This window comes from Channa argus, chromosome 7, assembly GCF_033026475.1.
Source record: "Channa argus isolate prfri chromosome 7, Channa argus male v1.0, whole genome shotgun sequence".
Classification (NCBI taxonomy): domain Eukaryota; kingdom Metazoa; phylum Chordata; class Actinopteri; order Anabantiformes; family Channidae; genus Channa; species Channa argus.
The window spans coordinates 4,181,411-4,203,401 of NC_090203.1; the positions used below are offsets into that span (position 1 = coordinate 4,181,411).

Sequence of the window (21,991 nt, forward strand, 5' to 3'; positions counted from 1 at the left end):
CTACTTAGAAGAGATTTTTCATGCCACGTCGATTGATTTAGTTTAGTATTTTTAAAATGTTTTTAATCATTTATATAATGTTGAATTTATTTATTTTTCCTAATTTAACTCACTGTATTAGTTTATTTTTTAGGGACCAGGGAGAAGTATCATTAATCTCATTCAATAACATTTAGCGTATCTGCAGTCCCACAATATACAATAATGGGCAAGCAATCGAAGCACAGTTTCATAAAGACACATTTAAATTACAAAATGTTAAATATTCAATAAAATCATACGTTGCAGTACTACACTCTTGACTCATGTACACACAGATACACTCCCCCTTCTTCCCCCAGCATTTTGTTAATCCCCGTGCAGACATCAGACACAGGCACAATATTTGTTTGTGTCTGTGTCAGACTCACCCATCAATCTTCACAAACCTGATTTCTTTAAACACATTTTTCCGCTCCAATTGAAAAATGAAAATCTAAATGTTTTCAAAGTAACAGGGAGATTTTTTCCATTCCTAATGGCCTTAAATGACAAGGCAAACTGTGTTAAAAAAAAAAAAAAAAAATTCAGAACTGTGCAGTGTCACAACACTGTTTCACCCTGTTGTACTTAACATTTCTCTTCTGTCCTTATACAACTTAAAAGCATAAGGACGACAAAAATAGATACTTGAATTAGCAGTTTGCTAAATAATGTTGAAATCACGTCACATCATTATAGTGTTTGATTCATTTGTAGCAAGCAGTAGGTCAAAGGATGTAATGTGCTGGAAAAGGTACTGAGATGCTACCACAATGTCACTGTACTGTATTATAAACTATTATATTATTATTTAATTACAATTATTAATATTTAATTTTAAATCTGACAGTACAGTATTACACTTGATGGTGAATAAAAATACGTGGATCCATGTTGGCCACTAAGTAGTAGCAGTTATTAACAACAATAACATATTTATGACAACACAATATAGACAGCAATACTTCATGTTTCATTGTTGTCCATCAAGACATTTTAATCCTTCTCAAGAATAAGGGTTGTACCACTAAAACTCCACATACCCAATTGCAGACTACTGTGTACCAAAATTCAATGGGAGTATTGAAATCAGCAGGTTGTTTTACACTGTCATTAAATATTTCTTCAAGGACTAAATGTTTTCAATAAATCAGTTTAATGTGTAATATCTGTGAGCAAACCCTTCCATATTATCATTCCTCTGTACATTGGATTAGTTTTCAAAGCAGGAGGTAGAAAACATCATTTTGATGCCTGGTGTTAACATTTTTCTTTTACATAAACATTTATTAGTGTGAGAAAATAAGGATTCAAGGCAGTGAAACATTTCCTACAAAAACAAAGCAGGGAAATCATCTTGTTCACCAACCTGTGTCTTTTCATATTCGCTCGTCTGTTAAACTTCTCCAGTTCGATCTCTAATGCTAAGGCATAAGTAACATTTTACGGTTGTAGTTAATAAATGTGCAGCAGATTTTAACTACTTTATACACAAATTAGTAATTTATGGTTCCTTGCTTTACTGGGAAGTCTTAAAGAATTACGTCTCCCCAAACTTTTATTAGTAACATCTTAAACATGATGAGGGGCCCCATCCATTCACTACTTTTCTGTGAGCATACACAGTGTGTTAAAGTTTATTATTTTTGTATATCTACAACCCGTAATCTGAAATGTCGCAGTGTTCAAATTTATACATCTAGTGTATTAAATGTAGTGTAGTGAAGTAAAAAGAACAAGTAGCATAAAGTCAAAAAAGTACCACACGGTTATAGCCTACTTACTTGCTTACATTGAGTAAATCTACTTTTATATACGTAAATGCAGTACTTACTCACTGCAGGTTTTAATATGTCTGTACTGTATGTTTCACATGTTTACGGCACGACTTTCTATGGAGCACGTACGAGGCTTTTTAACAAGGCTGGGTTGATAGTCAGTTTGAGTATATGCTCCCAAGTCGTCCCATAGGGAGAACAGAAGTATTAAGAAATCAAACGTGCCTCTGCAATTTGAAATATTGTCTATGCTTGACATTGTGCCATCAATTAAGACACACAGCTGTTCATTTTCCCAGCTGCTCCAGCTGACTCTGTGATAAAGGGCAGTGTGCAGGGGACAACATAATTCTTGTCATAAATCTTTCTGCCTTCAAATTTATTCTCATTGTCCAAGTCAACATGTACTACTTCCTTCAAGCACACACGCACAAAATACAACTTGTGATTTCTTCCTTGCAACTCAGTTACAGCATCTGCTTTGTTGTAATAACTTTTGTTTTCTAAAAAATGTTTTGTAAGTGATTCGTTTTCATAGTGTTAAACATGACTAGAACATGACACGGCCAGCACACTGGTCCACTGACGCATCGTATACATATAGACACTATATTAAATACTGTGACCTTATGTGTTGTTGAACCCCTGTTAGTTCAGGAAAGAGGAGACCCACATAAAACAATGTGACACATGCAAAAGTGCAAAAGTGCAACTTAAAAAAAAAAACTCTTCCCCATGGAGCTTTCTTGGATGGAATGAAAGGTGAAAGTTAGCATAGCAGAGATGCAGTAACTTCTTTTAACAGCACTTCCACCCTCCAAGCAAATGTCCTGACAGAGTAGCCCACCATACACACATGCTCTGAATGTACAGTAAACAAGCAGGTGGTGCAGCTAGAGATGCAGCTCCTCATTCACTGAGGAGGAGAACAGTTTATTACAAGACATGGTATTAATCTGTCCTTATTAGGTCTTAGCCCTTTAAATCCATATTATCCTGCTGTGCACTTTTACTATGTAAAGCTGCTCACATCTGTCAAACTGTCCTTCCTCCTTTTGACCCGGTTGTGATCGTCTTACCTACGTTGTGTCACCTTGTTTCTTCAGGGGAGGAGGTAGACAGAAATCTCTGCTCATCCTCCTCGCCTCCAGAGCCCATCCCCTGTGAGGTGCCTTGCTCAAGGGACTGTGTGCTCAGCGACTGGACCCCCTGGTCTACTTGTTCTCAGACCTGCTCCAGTAAGACTATCGAGGGCAAACAGATGAGGACCCGCTCCATTCTGGCGTACAACGCCGGGGAAGGTGAGTCTGCACATGCCAACAGTCTCCTGCGCCATTGTGTATGGAAATATATGCAGATGAGGTCTGGATATTGGCTTAGTCATGGCCTTTCAAGTCGTCCTTTGCTGTCACTCACTGAACGTCTGGATTTCACACTTGTCTGCATGTGCATTTGTCCTTATCTCAAACAGTCGGCTTATCTGTCCTGGTGATTATTTCTGTTGGTCTGTCTCCTCGCCTGACACTCACTTTTTATCTGTTTCTAAGATCATTTCTCTGCATATGCTTGTTCTCTTTGGTTTGAGTGTGTGTGTGCGTGTTTGTGTGTGTGTGCGCGCGCATGTGTCTTTTCGACAAGTCACCAAACTTTTTTTCTCCTCTGTCTTTATCTGAGTGTGTGTTTTTCTCACAGCCACTGCGATGGTTGTGGCGTGGATCACAGTGATGGAGGGTAATGTTTGTATTTAAAGTTTGCTGGTAGCTGTTTTAACGCATCTAGCTACAGCTTTGGTGCACGCGGAGCAAAATTTAAATTAAAATTGTTGGCTTCTTGTGACTCCTCCAAACTATGTCATATCATACCAGCTTCGGGCTAACTTATAATTGATTGTGAATCTCTTCATCCATTTGTAGTGCAGTCGAGGCTTGTTGGCCATGTGTAAAATAGTTTAAATATGTTGTCTGTTTTCTGTTGTCCTGCAGTAGTATTAGTTTATGTACTGCACATCCCACCCGTCACATTAACATATCTCACATCTGTATTCATCTAAAGGTCTTTCACGGGTGCCCAAGCTTCCCGAACGTTTTGGTAACTCTTCAATTTTACACTAGATGTATATGTGGTAGCTGTACTTGAAGTAGCTGTAGAACGGTTGAGAGATACAAAAGAATGTATATTAAATTATATCCTTCCGTCTGTTCACACACTTCATCACACATTCTCAAGAACAATACCTGAAAGGAGCTTTGCCTCTCCACAACAGCTCCCCCCCCCCCGCAGAGTCGATTATATGATTAGATTTTGAGCATCTTTGCCGATTTCGCAGTTCCTGTGATGCATATTAATGAAGAAAAAAGTTTACTCCAGACTTAAACATACGACTTTATATTAATATGCAACTACCAGTATAGAATAATGTGCCTAATGGCTTAATAAATCTAATTATTGGTCTGTTTAGCATAACTGCTCACACAGTGGGACTTCGTGGAGCCCAAATGCCTCTTGCTGTTTGACACCCATCAAGTTGAATGACATTCATAATGAAACAGCAATGAACTGTAATTTATCCTGCAAACAAGAATACATTTAAATACCTCACATGTACTGACTTTGCTTGTTGCACCATTTGTCTTGTGTCTAAGGCGGATTCACATTTTCCACCAATGTCCAACACGCACCTTTTCTAGGTCATTGTTCTGCAACAGCCCATACTCACTTGAGGTGCCATGTCATGCTAGTGAGGACTAGCATCACCACGTCGTTAGTCAGCTAAGCGGCCATGGCGCAGTCAGCGGAACGGAAGTCATTCTCCGTAATCATTAGGTTGAGATTTGTCTGAGTTGGCAGTCTGTGATTCAGGCACAACTGTGTGTACACCGCTGCTCATTATGGAGCTGGCTCCGTGTCAACTCCGGCAGCAAAATACAGGTGTGGACAACCCAAAGTGCCGTAATGCCCCTCAATCTTTGCAGAAAGCCCTAAGTGTTGGCAATTACTCTAAACCAGGGAGGGTTCCCTCAGTTCACGGACCCAGGGACTGACTGACTGCCACCTCCGAAGAGAAATGAGTGGCACACTACAGTAAAGGGAATGGAGAAAGCAATATATAGAGATTGTACACACTACAGCAGAGCACTGACAGTCTGACCTGTGACATTTAAAACGGATCCCACAGGCATAAATATTCACAGTATAACAAAACTGCCTGCATAAAAGGAGCAAGTGCAATATGCGAACACTTATTCTATTACCAACATGTACAATAAAATGGTAACAGAAATCGGTGTTGTGAGTGCAGGCAGATGTAAAGCAATAAGCAGTCACAGTGCAAATCCTCACATGTCAGCACAGTGTGGTGTGCAAGAAAAATGTACTGCTGATAGCCGGCTAGTGCCAAACTGGAGCTGTTTGAATTTGGTTGTTGAATTCTATCACATCTGATTTTTAAGGTTCCACACTTCTAATGTGAAAATGTCGCTTGTAATTAATGGGTGAAGTCCAACTCGGTGGAAAACAACTTTATAAATGAATAGTGTGAAAGCCAGACTCCCAAACTACGTTAACAGCATAAGTATGTGCGAATTATAAACTGTAGTCCCTTTGGCACGGATACTTAAATTGTTGTAGGAAAATACACTGTTGCCCATAAAGTTGGGATAAAATATTTTTTACCTCTTCTCATGAAGTTATGGTGACAATGTGATTTTATTCTTGATAGATAGTGTATATCTTCTTAAAACTCTATCGATCAATCTCTCTCAAACATTTCACAGTTAAAATTAAACCACAGTTAACCTTTGCAAAAAAGAGGAATCTGTCTGACAACAAAATTATTCCAACTTTATGGGCAACAGTGTACAAATGTGCATTTATAGGTACATACACAGCATCATTTTAGAGGTTCAGATATTCTGCTTGTTCTCCATATTCAGACTTGTGCGTTTCAGCGACTTGAATCGATTTCTGGGCAGAAGCTTATACAATATTGAAATTACATTTCTGGCTCTCACCTATAAAGGTTCCAATATGTGTAGCTCAACATCCAAAAACAAGCATCCGCCTTTATTCTCTAAGACACTGGACAACAGAAAAAGAGTCTATTGTTTGATGCAAAATGAAGATAAAATACACAGAATAAGAGGAAATGAAGTCCGTTATAATGATTGTACTAAAATAAAAAGAAGATAACACAATGATGTCTCAAGCCTCAGTATTTACCCTCAGGGAAACAAACCCTCACATCTCTTGCAACTTGAAACTGGCTCGTTTACACTTTCTTTTATTTAACTATTCCTACAGTACATTGCTGGGCATAAGAAACTTTCTTTTTTTCAAGTTTATTTCGTCATGAACTTGTTACAGGACATAAAAACCAGGCCAACCATCATTTTCATTAAGCTATCTTTGAATGATTCTGAGCATCTCAAGTCATGAGTCATGATTAGCAATGTGCCCAGTTATGGAATCAAAGCACTGGGCGGTGGAAATAATGGCAGTATCTCCTCATAGATTTCTCATGGCTCATGTGTTACAGTAGAAAGACTCCTGATTGAACCAACGAGTCCTTTAGCTCCAAAATGCTCCACTCCAGTGTGTTCCTGGTCTAGTCACTAACATTGTTTGGTTTTAAATAAACAGGTTTATTTTTGCATTTTTTATTGTAAATTGTTTGCTGAAAATAGCTGGGTCAGGGAAAATAACCCCAACCAAGCGAAAATTATGAGCTGAAAGATGGCAAACAGCTCCAGAGGCACACTTTCCCGAGCCTTTGCTATGTTTTGGTGTTCTCAGGAGGTTCCCTGTGCCCGAACAGCAGTGCCCTTCAGGAGGTGCGGAACTGTAACGAACACGCCTGTACAGTTTACCACTGGCAGACTGGACCCTGGGGCCCTTGCACTGAAGACCCCTCTTCTTCGCCACTCAACACTTCCGCGAGCGTCCACCCTGGCAGCAACATTCAGGGGCTGTGCTCGATGGGAATGCAGACTCGCAAAGTCATCTGCGTCCGGGTCAACGTGGGACAGGTGCCTCCCAAGAAGTAAGCAAATTTTCTCCTTCTCTGCGTCTTTCCGGCACATTTTTATGTTTAAAATCTTGTCCTGTGCCATAAATATGTGTGCTGGTTGTTTTTCGAATAAAAAAACAGCAGCAGCAGCAGCAGCAGCAGCAGTGTTATTTACACTCTGATTTGTAAGTGTATACAACTGTGAAATCAGCTCCTGTCAGCTCCTGATTATTGCGTTGGAGTGAAAATTGCTCACCTCTTATACGTTAAATCCACTCGCTTTGAGCAGCAGTTCTCAATCATGTGTCATCAAGATCTTAGAGTAGGCACATTTTCACTTCAAACAAAGCTCGGTATCAGCAGATTTCACTGATTTGGACACTTTTATCCAAATGGAAGAAACGAATCAGTGAAATCCAAAGGTGTGGTTAAAGGAACAGGAGACACGGAGAGCTTTGGCTGCCTTTTGATGTGCAAAAAAGTTGCCAAAGAGCCTTCTCTGTTTCAGTTGCAGCATGATGAACACAGAAAATCACTAGCCAGAATTTTAAAAGCTGTTCCCCAATTGCTTGACCAAAACAGTTATCTGTGTGCTACTGTTTGTTATGAGTTAGCCAACAGAGGACATTTCAAAGGACATCAGTCGTACTGTCCATGGTGAGATTGACTGGCAAATGCAGATGTGTGATGTATGTGACACTGAGAGCAAGTGATTAAAAAACAAAAGAGGAGTCAGGAAGTGAGAGACGGATGAGAACTGCAGCAGTGGTGGCAAGCAAAGAGACAGCAGGAGAGAAAACAACAAGGAGACGATGACAGAGCTGGTTAAGTAAGCTGAGCAGACTCTACGTGAAGTTAACTCCCAATTCATATCTTCCCCTCACAGGCGACCGCAGATAAATAAATAATCTCTCCGTCCCTGAAAGCCTAATCAACCCTGCCGTTTTGGGCGCTGGTAATTTCTCATTGATGATAATGACAGTAATTAAATGGGAATGATACTTTAGGGCAATTTAGTCTTGAGGCAGATGAGAAACGAGATGTTTGTGGTTTGTAGCTCTGAAGACCACACTGCATGAGGTGGCTTTAAAATACACTGTTGAATTTACTTTAGCATCTGCTGGAAAGTTTGGCTCTAGTCTAATGTCAGTTATGCTTGACTGATTCACTTGACGGCAAAAGATAAAGCATCTGTTTGTGTCACATCTAGTGGAAAAGACACCCGTAGTAGATTTAGTCCTCACAGAAAATATATACGTTTCTCTTTCGGTACATATGACCTTATACTGTATGTTAAGTTTCCTGTAGTTCCTCGCTGTAATTAAAGACCAGTAAATTCCTCCTGGGTTACACCTCCCAAGGGTAGTTATTAGTGAGGGGAGAATGGTAGCAGAAATTATTTAAAGGGCTGGATAGTGCTGTGTAACACGGCGAACGGGATTCATAGAAAACACCACATGACGAAATGAAGATTAATGTCCAGTTCAGCGGCGGCTGGTTCAGCCGCTGACCTAGACGCTGTATCTGCACTTATCTGGCTGCTAAGAGAGGTTGAAGTGCAGGATGCCTTTTATCTCGTGTGGTTGCTTTCTTTCTTTCCTCATGTAAACTGGCAAAGCTGGAGCAAGAATAAACGCTAGCTCAGCAGGTTGGGGAGTGGGAGTTGTAGCCGTGTCGGGTTAACTGCAGAAAAAATATAAATAATTCAGTTAATTTACTTCCATTATGTTAAGTTTTCATTGGTCAATTTCTGTATATAATCAAGTTTTATTTGTGAGAATAAAAATGTGCATCAATAATGAGGAGTGAAAAGATGTGGACTCCCATCAACCACTTACTCACCCACTCAGTAGGTTGGTAATGACCTCATCTGAGTTTTTGGCCAGTGAAGGTCACACACTTGAATTAAAATATGCCACAAGTTGTTTGACATTTGCAATCTGTGTACCAATTAATTTGGAATTGCCTCATCCAGGTCCCTAAACAGACATACAATTACGACAGGACAACTTTTATGTCTTTTATGGGCTTGTTATTAATTCATTCTTGCTTGTAATGGATGAAATAAAGTTGAATTGCTGACATCTTTGTGGCATTAGACATTAGATTAAGAGTTCAAGCAATACGAAAAAAAAATGTTGTAAACAAATTTCCAATTTCAAACATTTATCTGAAATGGAACCTGCCGCTTGAAATGATCGCCCGTGCTATTAAACATGTAAGATTTTGAATAGCCACCGGATGTGTTGTGTTTGATCATCCATACGTTATGTACTAGTTGTGCATCAACTACAGTACATTTGTTGAATTTCTTTTGCACGGACACTTACAGCTTTGCTTAAGAAAAACAAAGCAAGCAAACGAAGGCAAAGAAACTCAGTCCTATTCAATACTGATGGATTCGTGGGTAACAAAGTATGCACTGCCATAAAACTCGATTAGATTAACATTTGTACCCACTTGTATATTTATTGTATTGAGTCTGATACATTTTGTCGACTGCTAAAAGATTAAAAATTAAATGTGCCAATTACGAACAAATTATCACCAATGGAATTCCAGCAATATAAATCCAAAATATTTAGTGAATGAAGTAGTAAATACTGCTAGTAGTAAATACTAGAGCAATTTCACAAAAGGATTCTACTTTTGAGATGAAAGCCAACCATTCCATCAGCACTGTGTCTTAATGCAGCTCATCTGAGGGGATAGAGGACAATGCCAGTACTGTGCTCGTAGGGTGAAGAAAAAAGGTTGCATGTAGACAGTGTTGCTGTTGTTCTTGTGGTATTAGAAATGGACGTATTGTTATTGCAACATTCACACAATCTTGTGGTCTTGAAAACCTGTTTTTACTGTGATGAAGTCTTTGCGAATCTTGTGTTGCTGATTATAATACTTGTTGAGCCCCCAGCTATTATTTGTGGATAGATTGTGCAGTCGTTTGTGTAAATGTTGCAAGAACAATTCTTCCATGGCATACTCAGGACCTTTTCTACTTCAAATGTGGTTGGAAATACAGTATATTGCTCTAGTTGCATCTTTGTTTCCTAGAAAGTCCTAGAAATACACAAACTCAGTACTGAATGAAAATCTCCACTAAAAGTATATGTCAAAGATTAATGGCATTCGGCACTAGTCCATGTTACATTGACAATCTTTCAAAGGTGGAAAATACAGAAAATCAATTTTTTAGTAAAACATAAGTAATTTCAAATATCTCTGTTGTTGTAGAGGCTTGTTCTGGAACAAAAAGACTCATCTGCATCTGCAAAGTAACTAAAGCTGTCAAAAATGTAATGGGCTAAAAAGTACAGCTAATATGAAATGGAAGTACTTAAGTATAGTACAAGTAACTTACAATTACTCTGTAATTAAGTAAATCAATATAGTCACTTTCCACCTCCGGAAATATATGGACCTTCATTCCCATCATTTTCAGTATTTAACTCCCAACTCACCATTTTAAAAACATGAGGTATAAATATGATTTCCACATTGTGATTTGCTTGTTGTTGGGCAGTGTGTGGACCTTTAATAGGCAAAACAGAAACAAGTGACAGGTGTTCACTATTTTTGTTCCATAGGAAAAAAAAAAAAAGGTGTACAGTATGTGTCATCACAGCCTAGTTTTCTACCTGGAGGCAAAAGCAAAAAAAAAAAAAACAAGGAAATGACAGGTACTGTGAGTGCTGTCACACAGGAGTCTCCATTTTCTGTGAGGCTTCTTTTCACCTGCCTTCATGGACCAGTGGTGCTGTCCATGGTGCTGAAGAAGCTGCCATGATTCTAACTCTGGCTGTGTACGACCTCGAATGCTCCTCACTTTCCGTTCGCATGCCCTTTTGTACGCACTTTGGCTGTCGTGAACCTTCGAAGATGTTCAAAGTCTTGAAGTGGGTTTTCCTCAGGCCACTGTCATTGGCATGAATCCAGTAGCAGGCTGTAAGCCAGCATGCAGAAGGAAGAAATAAGCTATCTCAGTATAGAGCATTAATCTTTATTTTAGCAACATTTTGGTTGTTGCCCAGAACTGACAAGCAAACACAAATTAGGATACACGGCAGAGTTATTTGAACACGGGGAAGTGACTTTGACTCTTTAATAGTGTTTGTCAGCTATTCAGAAACTCTTCAGTATGACAAACGCTGCCACCATGATGGCTGCTATTGGGTTGATTGCCAATTAGCTACATTTGTCAGCTATAAAAGAAGTCTGGCAATCAACACTGATAAGCAAGTTTTCAAAGCCGCACGAGACAATTAACAGAGCAGGAAGAGGCCAAATCATCTGTGCTCAACCCCCGTGCACATCAGTCTAACCAAAATGAGAAAACAAAACCAAATATAACTTAATGTGTTGAGAGATACACGCGCAGCAAAGTGCAATGGATAGATAAGCAGCAGCGACACGTGAAAAAATATGAAGGACACTTTGCATAGTATATAGTGGGTTGAAATACATCTTTTTTGTGTGTGTTCAATTTAGTGAGGCTGCCATTTAAGCAAGTTCATCAGAACAACGTTGGTTTGCTTTCCGGTGACAAAGCCCTTAACAGAGATGGATGAGTCCACTATAGTGTTTGTTTCCTAACTTTAAAAGCATATTCATCACTACAGCCAATATGACTTGCTGTTCATGTGTATTTCAGCACTGATTTGTAGCATTTTTGCTCGGCACAAAAAAAAAACAAAACATGTGCAGATCTAGAGGGCATGGACCAAATGACATTTTTTTTCTTTTGTTTTCTTTGGATTCCTCATTAACTACAGTATAACATTATTGTCAGGTTATTACACAGCAGTAAACTTTCACAAAAACGCTAGAGCTGAGAAAGATTCCCATGAATGAGGTGACTGAGGCATATGAAATGTTTTTATTTTGTCAGGCCTGCAGTTTGGTGAGGGTTATGACCTTCCTTCATGAATGGCTTGATATCCTGTATTACCCCTGTAGATTTTACAGAACACAATGGCTGCGGGGGGAAAAAAGCCTTTTGGTTTGGACATTCATGACAGCAGCAGTAGCATAAAGATCCAACAGCTCTGGTTTCCTTGCCAGCTGTTGCTCAGAGACAGCATTTCCTAGCCTGTACCCAGGACTGACTTGATGTTGTTGTTTTTTTTTTTATGCTGCATGTCTTCATTTGGCACAATCTAACTGGCAGGTATACTTGATCAGTGCACCCGTGGGATCCCAGCAGAACAAACAAACAGGGCTGCCTGCACTCTTCATATGCAGATGTGCCCTGTCTCATTCGCAGATGGATCTTAGCTGTCTTCCTCCTGCGGCCTCAGGCAGTGAACCACAGAGTCCATGCCACACACACACACACACACACACACAAATAACACACATGTATAAACACTGACTGTCAGAGCCCAGTAGAAACAAGAAACACAGCAGAGACAAATATGTCAGTGCCTCAGGCTTGGGCTGCTATCATCCTATTGAGAAAGCTGTTGTAGTGTGAGGGAAAAAACAACATCATCTGCTTATTGATTCTGATTTCTGTGTGCTGAATGCTACCAAATGTGTGTTTGTATAATCAAATTGATGCTGTAGAAGTTTTGAACGATTCATGGTTCCGATGTTTGACAGGAGCTGTATTAAGCTTAGTCAATCATCTCCCTGCCGTGCTTTCTAATGGAGGTCATGTTTACTCTCTGTTTATGACTGTGATAGATAGCTAAAAGCCCTCGAGACGGGGGCCAAAGACACCACTGAAAGGGTCCTTGAAGAACTGCAGCTGTTTTATGCTAAATTAAACAAATGATGTTCTTGTTTTGTAGTCCGTAATTTTGATAATGAAATTAATTAGCCCTTATCTTTTCCCACCAGACCTTGTTTGTGTGTGTGTGTGTGTGTGTGTGTGTGTGTGTGTATACATGCTCTTAAAACTACTGACAGTTCTTTGCTTTGAATCTTCTCTTTTCATCCTGCTCTGCCATCTGCTAATTTCTCGAAAACAGCCTCTTGCTGAACAGATTACTCAACACGCTAATAGCAGCAAGGAAAACATAAGCATTAGCCTGGCTGCCCGTTTTAATGTTTCGCTTTGGGACAAGCTCCCAGTGCCACGTTGTGTATGTCTTTGCCTCGCTACAAACCATGACATTTAAAGATCATTATGAGATTGTGACACTGACTGGAACCGGCAACTCAGTTAAAACCTGATGCCGTTATGGCTTCATTCATTTCAGTGTAATGCGTTTCCACAGTGAGAAGACACACAAGACAACAGTTAAGAGGAAAAAGGAAAAGTGTAATAAACAAATTGTGCAGTTTGGATAGAATACCCCAAGCGCTTTGTGAATAAAGATTTTATTCTTCAAACAACCAATAAATTCGTTTTGATAAGCAAAGATAAAAGAATTGACTATTACAGAAAAACAGTGGGGTGACAGAATGTATACACAATAAAAAATGCATAAATCAGAATTTTACAACTAGCTTTCACACCCCCACGGACATCCAGGCTTTGTGCTGTAAGTATTCTGGTTTTGTATTGCATTCCACCCAAAAAGACGGCTTTTTTATTATTGTAGTAGTCCAGAAATGAGAAACTATTCCTTTGAGCTATAGATGAGACACAGTAACAAACGCAGCACACTCACCGGCCACTTGACAGTATTAACTGCACTGCTTATACCGAGTTGGACTTTTGCCTTCAGAACTGCCTTAATATGTCGTAGCATAAGTTCAACAAGGTGCTTTGAGATTTTGGTCCATATTGACATGATAGCATCTCTGCAGATTTTTCAGCTGCACATCCACGATGCTCTATTGGATTTGACTCTGATGACCGTGGAGCTCATTTGAGCACAGTGAACTTCAAGAAAGCAGTTTGAGACGATTTAAGCTTTTTGACAGGGCATGTTGTCCTGCTGAAAGCAGCCACTGTGGTCATAAAGCCATGGTCAGCAACAAAACAATAAGGTGAACTGTAGCATGTCATCAGCATAAACACTGATGACATGATACTAAAGGGGCTCAAAGTATGCCAAGAAAATATCCCCCACATAATTATGCCACCAACTATCCAAATGCTGCAGCAGAAACTGAGATTTATCAGACCGGGCAACATTTTGTAATCCTCTCTTGTCCGTTTTTGCGAGCCCTTGTGAATTGTAGCCTCAGTTTCCTGTTGTCGACAGGAGTGGCACCCGGTGTTTTCCTCTGCGGCTGTAGCCCACCTGCTTCAAGGTTCAGAGATGCTCCTCTGCAAACCTCGCTTGTGGTTATTTGAGCTACTGTTGCCTTTCTATCAGCTTGGACCAGGTCTAACCTCTGGTATTTACAAGGCATTTTCACCCAGAGAACTGCTGCTCACTGGATATTCCTCTCAATTTCAGACCATTCTCTGAGATGGTTGCGCGTGAAAATGGCAGTAGATCAGCATTTTCTGAAATACCCCGACTAGCTTGTCTGACACCAACAGCCGTGCAACTTTAAATGTCACTTAAATAAACATTCAGCCCCCTTTCTGATGCTCGGTTTGAAATTTTGCAGATCATCGTCATTAAGTGCATTAAGTTGCTGCCAGGTGAATTAGATATTTGCGTTAACAACAAATGTACCAAACCAAGTAGCCAGTGAGTGTAGTTTGCAGTGTTTTTTATGATTTCAAGTTGGAATTACTGTCTTTAAATATTTCATATACACTACTTCAAATAAATCTCAAAAATGACCCCTGTGTTACTGGAAATAAAGTTCAATAAACTTTTTTCTACTTTTATTGCACAGAACACCAGACAAAACAAAAATGGGATTTGTGATTTTATGTAGCCAGCTTCTGCACTGCCAAGTGCAACTTTAATAAAACACAGAGTGGGTTGGAGCCAAGAAATCATCCGAATAAAATGACAGGCAAATATGTCCTTATATTTCAAGACTTACATTACATTATCCCCAGACTCAGAAAACCTTGAGAAGATCACACGAGAAAAACTCAGCATATACTAAAAGCTGCAATTAGGAAAATACAGCCTAAGATTACAAACAAGAAGTCTTCCTTTTTTCACTCCTGTAATTGTGTTTTTTTACCTTCTCTACCTAAACTGACTGAGATATCACACATGAATGTATTCAAGGACAACAAACAATGCAGTTCTTTAAGCAAAGTTGAAAACTGTGGAAGGTTGAAAATCACCTAACATGCTGTTACTGCTTGAATAGCAGAGGCAGCGTAACGAGGTCAAAGAGTTCCCCTCCTCTTTGTCACGTCATCTTATGCTGGAGAATTGCAGTGCTCTGCTCCTTTGTGACATGTCTGCGGTGGATTTCCAAGAAAATGAGAATCAATAAAATGAAACGTAAAACGTGAAACGTAGCACCTGCATTTGTTTTCGAAACCTCAATACGCAACTCATGCAGAATTTTAGGTTAAACAAGGCTAATGACTTGACATGTGACAATGTCAGTGATTTTTGAGTGGGGTCACAGATAAAAAACTCAAAGATCAGTATTAAAATCAGTCTATGTGAGTAAAAGTCCTGCCTTCCAAATGTACATAAAGTTTCAGAAGTGCAGTACAGTACCACTAAATTGCACTGAAGTTCTAACGTACAGCACTACAGTCAACACTTGTTAAATATTGCATATACAGGATCTTCAAAATGGTTTGATATATGTTGTATTCACACCTGATTTGCGGATGGATTTAATCGTACAACTCTTAACAAAACAAAATCAAAAGTTGTCTTATTTTGTCTTTCTAAAATAAATTTGGAGCATGAACCTGCAGGCTTGATAACTCTCCCCTGCTCCTGGAACTGCTTATATAATATACTGCGTTTCTTTCTGTTCTGCATACACTTTAATGTAATTAGATTCTGCAGATTACTTTACCCTGTTTATTTTTGTCTCCACACTGCTTTCTGTGCCAAGTTTTCCTCCACAAAAAGCTTCTTGATCCTTAGAGACTCTGGAGTTTTTTTTTTATTTATGAACTGATAAAATCCTGGCTGGTATTTGGGTCTAACATTCGGGGCTGTTCTACAGTCGTAGGTTCACACGTTGGATCTCAACGGTCTTGTGTCCTGTTTAAATGCCCTCAAGCGAGACACCTGTTCATTTACTTTTGTTACAGACCGGTTCATCAGCTGAATGTAGAAAATGTAAGCGTAGCCTCTCCCCCATTTTGCATTTGGCAGCTGTTTTTTTTTTTTTCCTGGGGACCATTCACTTGTATAAAGACACCAGAGGATTTGTTCCGCTCGAGAGGGATTTAGCTCTGTCTATCGGAATTAAAAATAAACCTCTTCTCGTGTTGCTGTTACATTATTGCATTTTGCCTGTGAGGCTCCTATCACTTCTCTGATGACACCGCGCTAACAAGTAAGGAACACCCAGAGGAGAACGCATTCTTAGCAAGGTTAAAAAAAAAAAAAAACTTGACCCAGATGATTGGTGCGTCAGCTGTAGGATGAGAACACAGGGTGGCAGCGTCCCACTGAGATCAGATTACAAGATCTTTTGCCCAGGGTCTATCTCAACCTATTTATCTGCATCCACTAGTGTGCCCTGCAGACCCTAGGTAACTGAAGATTAACCGTAGCTCTTGTTTGAAAAGCCCCAGCTTAACCCTGTATTCTGTGCCATGAAAAGGATTATCACTCACTGATAGCAGAATCCAGTTAAAACAAGGGAGTTTCTATCCTGAGGCCGGTCTGCTAGTCTGCTGGCTTTAGCCTTAAGGAGCTCTGTGTTTTATAGTTTCCCCCAGCACAGAGAAATGAATGTAAACCATCCACATCTAAATATTGCCTGTGACGCCTACATTGCTCTGTTGGGGGATATTCTCTATATCTTTCAAGTACTGTCAGCCAGATGGCAGCTTTTATTGCCCTAGATTGTGCCTGAAATAATTACATTTTGTGTTCAACCAGATGGTTAGTGTGCCTGACGTCTACACTGATGTTTTTTGGAAGTTTGGCTGCATGGTTTACATTTCTAGTAACAACCAGTTTGAAAGTCCGTTGCAGTTGCTGCATTTAAGGCTGCACCGAGAAAATGCTTGGTGAAATACTTAGAAGTTGCTAAATTTCAACTTTTCTCAGGCAGAGTGCTCACACGGTTTGGTAAGTGTCCAATATTTAATTTGTTAGTTTTATTAGGAGCTCTGAGGGAAACACATCAGTCTTCTGAGTGTCAATAAAATGTCCATAACCATGTGTTTTTATGGGATCAGTGTACAGCGAGCTACGCATTGGTTTATTTTTTGAATTCTTCATCTTGCAGTACTCAGTATTTCTTACTCAACACTACCGACTATGCCTTTTTTTTTTTTTTTTTTTTTTTCAAAAGTTGCTTCTCATGGGTTCAAAAGTGCCCATGAGGAAAACTAGGAGACGTGTCCAGTGATACTTTATTGAGACTGGGAATTAGTGCAGTTTTTAAATTACTAGAAACTAGTAACCTTTTGGCCTCAGATTGTGTTGAGTTCCCACCATCTATAACCTGCGTGTGTGTGTGTGTGTTTGGCAAATTCTGTAGGTGTCCTGATGGCCCTCGTCCTAACACGGTGCGACCATGTCAGCTGCCCTGCAAGAAGGACTGCATCGTGACTCCGTTCAGCAACTGGACACCGTGTCCTGGTACTTGTGACGCAGGTACAGTCAGGGGGGGAAAAAAAATATCAGATCACTCAAACTTCTTAGCATTCAGTGTTTCGGGATCATTGCTTCGAATCACAAAAATGAACTTTGATAATTTGATAATAAACAACAATAATCAAATTATGCGTTGTGTGTGCTGCTATGATTCTATCTAAAAGTGTCTAACTAATACAAGTTTAAACAGACTTTGGAAAAACAACAGAGGTGGAAGATCACTACATAAACACGTGCACTCACACCGTGTTACACATAATTAATTTGACAGATTGGCATGTAAGACAACCTCTGTGCCAACCTGTTTTAGTGCACCCTGCAAGCCGACTTGCCTGCAGCTACAAGTGTCAACAAGTGCGTGGCATTTCTTTCATGCTGTGGGAAAAAATAAAAAATAAAAACATTGCTCAGATGAGGTCACCTTTGTCATGGAGCCGTTGTTCGAGCCGTTGAACAGTCCGTATTTTGATGACCTCCTCAACACTGTGCCATGAATCTGTCCATTCTGCCTATGCCGTACAAATGGCTGTGCATATTAATGTGACGCTTTTGATATCTTCACCTTTTGCAGAGAATGACATACCACCCACTTGCAGAGGTCCAAATTCGGGGTCATAACTACTTAGACACTTGTTTCATCTTAATGAACTACTCGAGGGCATCTGCAAATGTAAATACTACGATTTGAATCGGAGTAAATTCTAAGGATCATTGTTGTTGGCTTGATATTACAAATAATCAGATGTGCACGTGGGCTTTGACAGCTGTGCAATTCGATTTAGCAATAGTAGTCTCTGAGTCCACTCTTCAAGGACTATTAACAGAGCAGCCCCGCTTATCATTTTGACAGTTTTTTCACTACTTTCCCAGGCAGATGTGTATTATTTTAATTCTGTAATTGTCTGTCTTTACAGCTGGTAATGCTGTAAAAAGAAAGCAATCAAGGAAACGTCTTATCATCCAGCTGCCATCCAACGGAGGACAGGAATGTCCAGAAGTATTGGAGGAGGAGAGGGACTGTGAGGTCCCCAAAGTCTGTCCAGGTTTCAGGTAAACACATTGTCATTGGTTAATGAAAGGGAAAAATATATATTTTGTTCTTTTGGTTTCTGCTTTACTTGACACCTGATACTTTTTAACAGGCTTTAATTATTTTTTTTCCTCCTCAGTAATGATTGGTTTTGTGGGTAAAAATAGCAAATTGAAAGGGTGGATTACAAAACTGGGCAAAGTAGGCAACTGTCCAACAAACCATGACTCTGGTCCTAAGGTGCTTCAAAAGCTTCGTCCTTCTCCAGTGATTTTTAGCAATTTTGACCTTTTACAAATACACCACCAGTGAAGTACAGGTGGGTCCTGCATTGTCACCATCTGTCTTTGAAAGTGTTTAAAACTCCATTTTGCTCTCGTGAGGAGCAGTCTTAGGTTTTGTTTCTGCACAGGAGGACATGATTGAGGGAATGAGAAGACACCAACTACATATTTGGATGGTGACAAACCAAATCATTCTCTTAACTTGCGACTGTGATATTTTTGTTTGTTATGAGAGTTTTATCCCACAGAGGCTCTGCAATAAAGCTTTGTGTTCCTTCTTGTGGGTATTAGAAAATATTTTTAATAACAGATTATTAGAGATTTTGGGCTTAGATGTTTATATTAAAGAAGTAACACTCTTATATTGTTTTTGATTTTTTTTTTTTTTTTTTTTTTTTTTTTTTTTGGCTGTTTCTCGTTCAGAAAAACCTAACAGTGGTCACTCCTGTTCAACACAAACGATCTATGATTGATCATCGTCAGGCAGCTAACGTTAGCTGAGCTTGCTAGTTAAAAAAGGTTAAATGACAGAATCTGCAAGGTAAACTTTTAAGAGCATGATATGATTATTTTAGGCTTTATTTTGAGGGGAGACCTAGAGGATTTGTGGGCTTTGGACGAGCTTTTCCTGTCAGTCTGTGACGATAAACTGCAGTTGTTCCCATTTGCAATTCAGCAACTTGAGGCCTCTTGGCAGATGTTGTACTGTAGTTTGACCAGCTACTACGTGTGGGCTGTTCTAGACACCTTGGAGAACTTCCCACTGTGGAAATTATTGTTTGAGCTAGTGTGTACATTATTTGTCCTTTTGGCAATTTCTGTCCAGTTGTCCTTTGTTGAAGGCTTGAGTCATTTTTGTGTGATGGCTTTTGTGGTGTTATCGAAGATACGGTTTTTCCCGAGCCATGAATATTTGAAATGGTGCATTTATTTATTTTTTAATAATTCGTTTTTTAATAACATGACGCTCATTGTACTGTCCTGTTTTATTCCAGGTGGAAAACTCACAAATGGAGGAAGTGCCAGCTGGTCCCCTGGTTTCTCCGACAGGAAAGCCCTGGTGCCCAGGAAACCTGTGGACCTGGTCTTCAAACTAGAGGTTTAGAAACCAATCACTTAATCTTCCCTTTACCTCTGCATCTTCACTGAGCCAAAGCATAATCAGTGTAAATAAAAAAAATTAGCTCAATGTAGCTCATCTGGATCATAGTCACTGGATGGCAGATGGTGTGTAAAGGTTCAAAGAAGAGTACAGTTTCCTCCAAACCCTTCAAGCCGTTTTACTTATAAGCAGCAACACAAATTGAAGCTGACACCCCTAAAACTTTTTTTATGCTCACAGTTCAGCACTTTTGCCTGTTGAGACTTGTTTAACAGTTTGGGATGTTTCACTGGGGCGTTTTTTTTTTCAGCCTCTTTTCATACAATTTTAATTGAAAGTCTCTTATAATTGCAGATTGAGAGAGACTTTCCTGATGGCAGAATGGTGTTTTAAACACAATATGATTTGCGAATCATTGCATTCTGTTTTTATTTAGGCTTTACACAACATCCCAACTTTTTTTTTTTTTAATTGGGGGTGTATATGACCATCCGATGTTAGTGCATATCAGATACAGACAGCTTTGCAAATGATTGACAGACTGAGAAATGTAAAGGAATACAAAAAATAAAGACCTTAACCCCCCCCCCCCCCCCCCCCCCCCCCCCCCCCAAAAAAAAAAAACCCAAAAAAGCTGTAGAGAAATTATAAGAGTCTATAAAGAAGCCAAACAGATGGGGATTTACTGTATGTTTACATATATTTTCAGCTTCTCTCAAAGCCTCTGGACGAGTGTTTTGAAGGAGTTGTGGCACCTTGTTTAAAAGCATATTTCCTCTTGCCTTTTATAGAGGATGGATGTAGCACGTAGTCCTGGGAGGCTTTCATAAAAATCCAATTTCAGGGGGGTCACGCAGAATGATCAGTTTCATTATGTTCCCGCTCATATAGCAGGACATCATTAATGCTTATGCTTCAGATTCTTCTTCACTAGCTCACATTAGTGGAAGAATTTGTTTATTCATGAAAATTGTGCTTTGTGGTCGACATTAGACTTCTTGTCGCTTACTTATCACTATGCCAGATTATGTGCGGCTTTTCACTGATTTGGTACCATGTGACGCCTGATGCTCAGGCCCTCTTGGACTTGGTTTCACACCTCTGGCATTTGAAAATTGCAGGAACAATTTTGAATGTGACAAATGATACACACGGTCTTTTCTGGCCCGTGGGTTCTGGCCGACTTTTCTTCTAGTGAATAAAACACAGTAGTGACAAAATTAAACATAGGGGGCAAATGAAAGCACTGGCTTCTCGCTCACTCTCTACAATACATTCACACTCTCTCACAAGATAAGACCTGACCTCACCCACCACCAGACGGATGCTTTCCAAGCCAATAGCAGAGCCCACGGGGGTTCAGTAAAAATGTGCTTAGAGATTGATTTCTCTGTGGAGCAACAGCCCTGCAGAATGTCTGCATCGCAGAAAAATGAAATATTGCAGCAACTCAAGCAATACCCTTTATTGAAAGAACAAAGAACAGGATAATGCAAGATTGACAAATTGACTTGTGAGCTTCAAACCAATTTAGCTATAGATGCATTCGTGACCGCTGTGTTCACGCTGTAACTGTTGTATAGAACCGTGTATGAGATCTTATCTCAATCCTGAATTTCCTATCAAATATTTTTTCTGCAACTCTTTGTTTGAAGGTATGTAGATCAATAGCAGGGGAAGAAGTGTTAGGAGGGGTTCTACTTGACCTTTTACAGTTGTATAATGTTGGTTGTGTCTGCAGAGGAGATTCATCTGTTCTGAGAAAATGATTTATTAGTATTTAAATTTCAAATTTGTTGTTGTGTTATTATGTTGTTGTTATTATGTTTGATTTCATTCTGAGAGCCAAGTCATCAAGAGTTTTTCTGGGTAACTAGCATTAGACTAATAACTTAAGTTTTAAATCCTGTTTTTTGATTTTAGCTATATGTTGTGTTTTTGCACATTGTCCAATTGTTGACCTATCAAATGGATTTATATGCAGAATGGTTATCATCATTGCACTGTTATTAGCGAATGTATAGTTGCAAGAAGCAATATTTAAATACCTTACTTATGCAATAAATTAATGTTATTGCCATATATAGTTGGATGGATTGTTTATTGAATCTATTAATTTTTAAATTAGGCTTAACTAAGCTATAATTCAGAGTTTTAA

At 39.4% G+C, this 21,991-nt stretch overlaps 1 protein-coding gene across 8 annotated transcripts in view; it reads left to right on the forward strand.

The window, feature by feature from the left end:
* Nucleotides 1-21,991, forward strand: part of thsd7ab (thrombospondin, type I, domain containing 7Ab) — a 140,489-nt gene that overhangs the window by 71,119 nt on the left and 47,379 nt on the right. For all 8 annotated transcript variants that reach the window (XM_067510486.1, XM_067510481.1, XM_067510483.1 and 5 more), the window contains 5 exons: nt 2,906-3,100; nt 6,591-6,837; nt 17,302-17,417; nt 18,332-18,467; nt 19,727-19,830. In XM_067510486.1, coding sequence (XP_067366587.1) covers nt 2,906-3,100; nt 6,591-6,837; nt 17,302-17,417; nt 18,332-18,467; nt 19,727-19,830 — 798 coding nt within the window. The remainder of the gene's footprint in view (nt 1-2,905; nt 3,101-6,590; nt 6,838-17,301; nt 17,418-18,331; nt 18,468-19,726; nt 19,831-21,991) is intronic.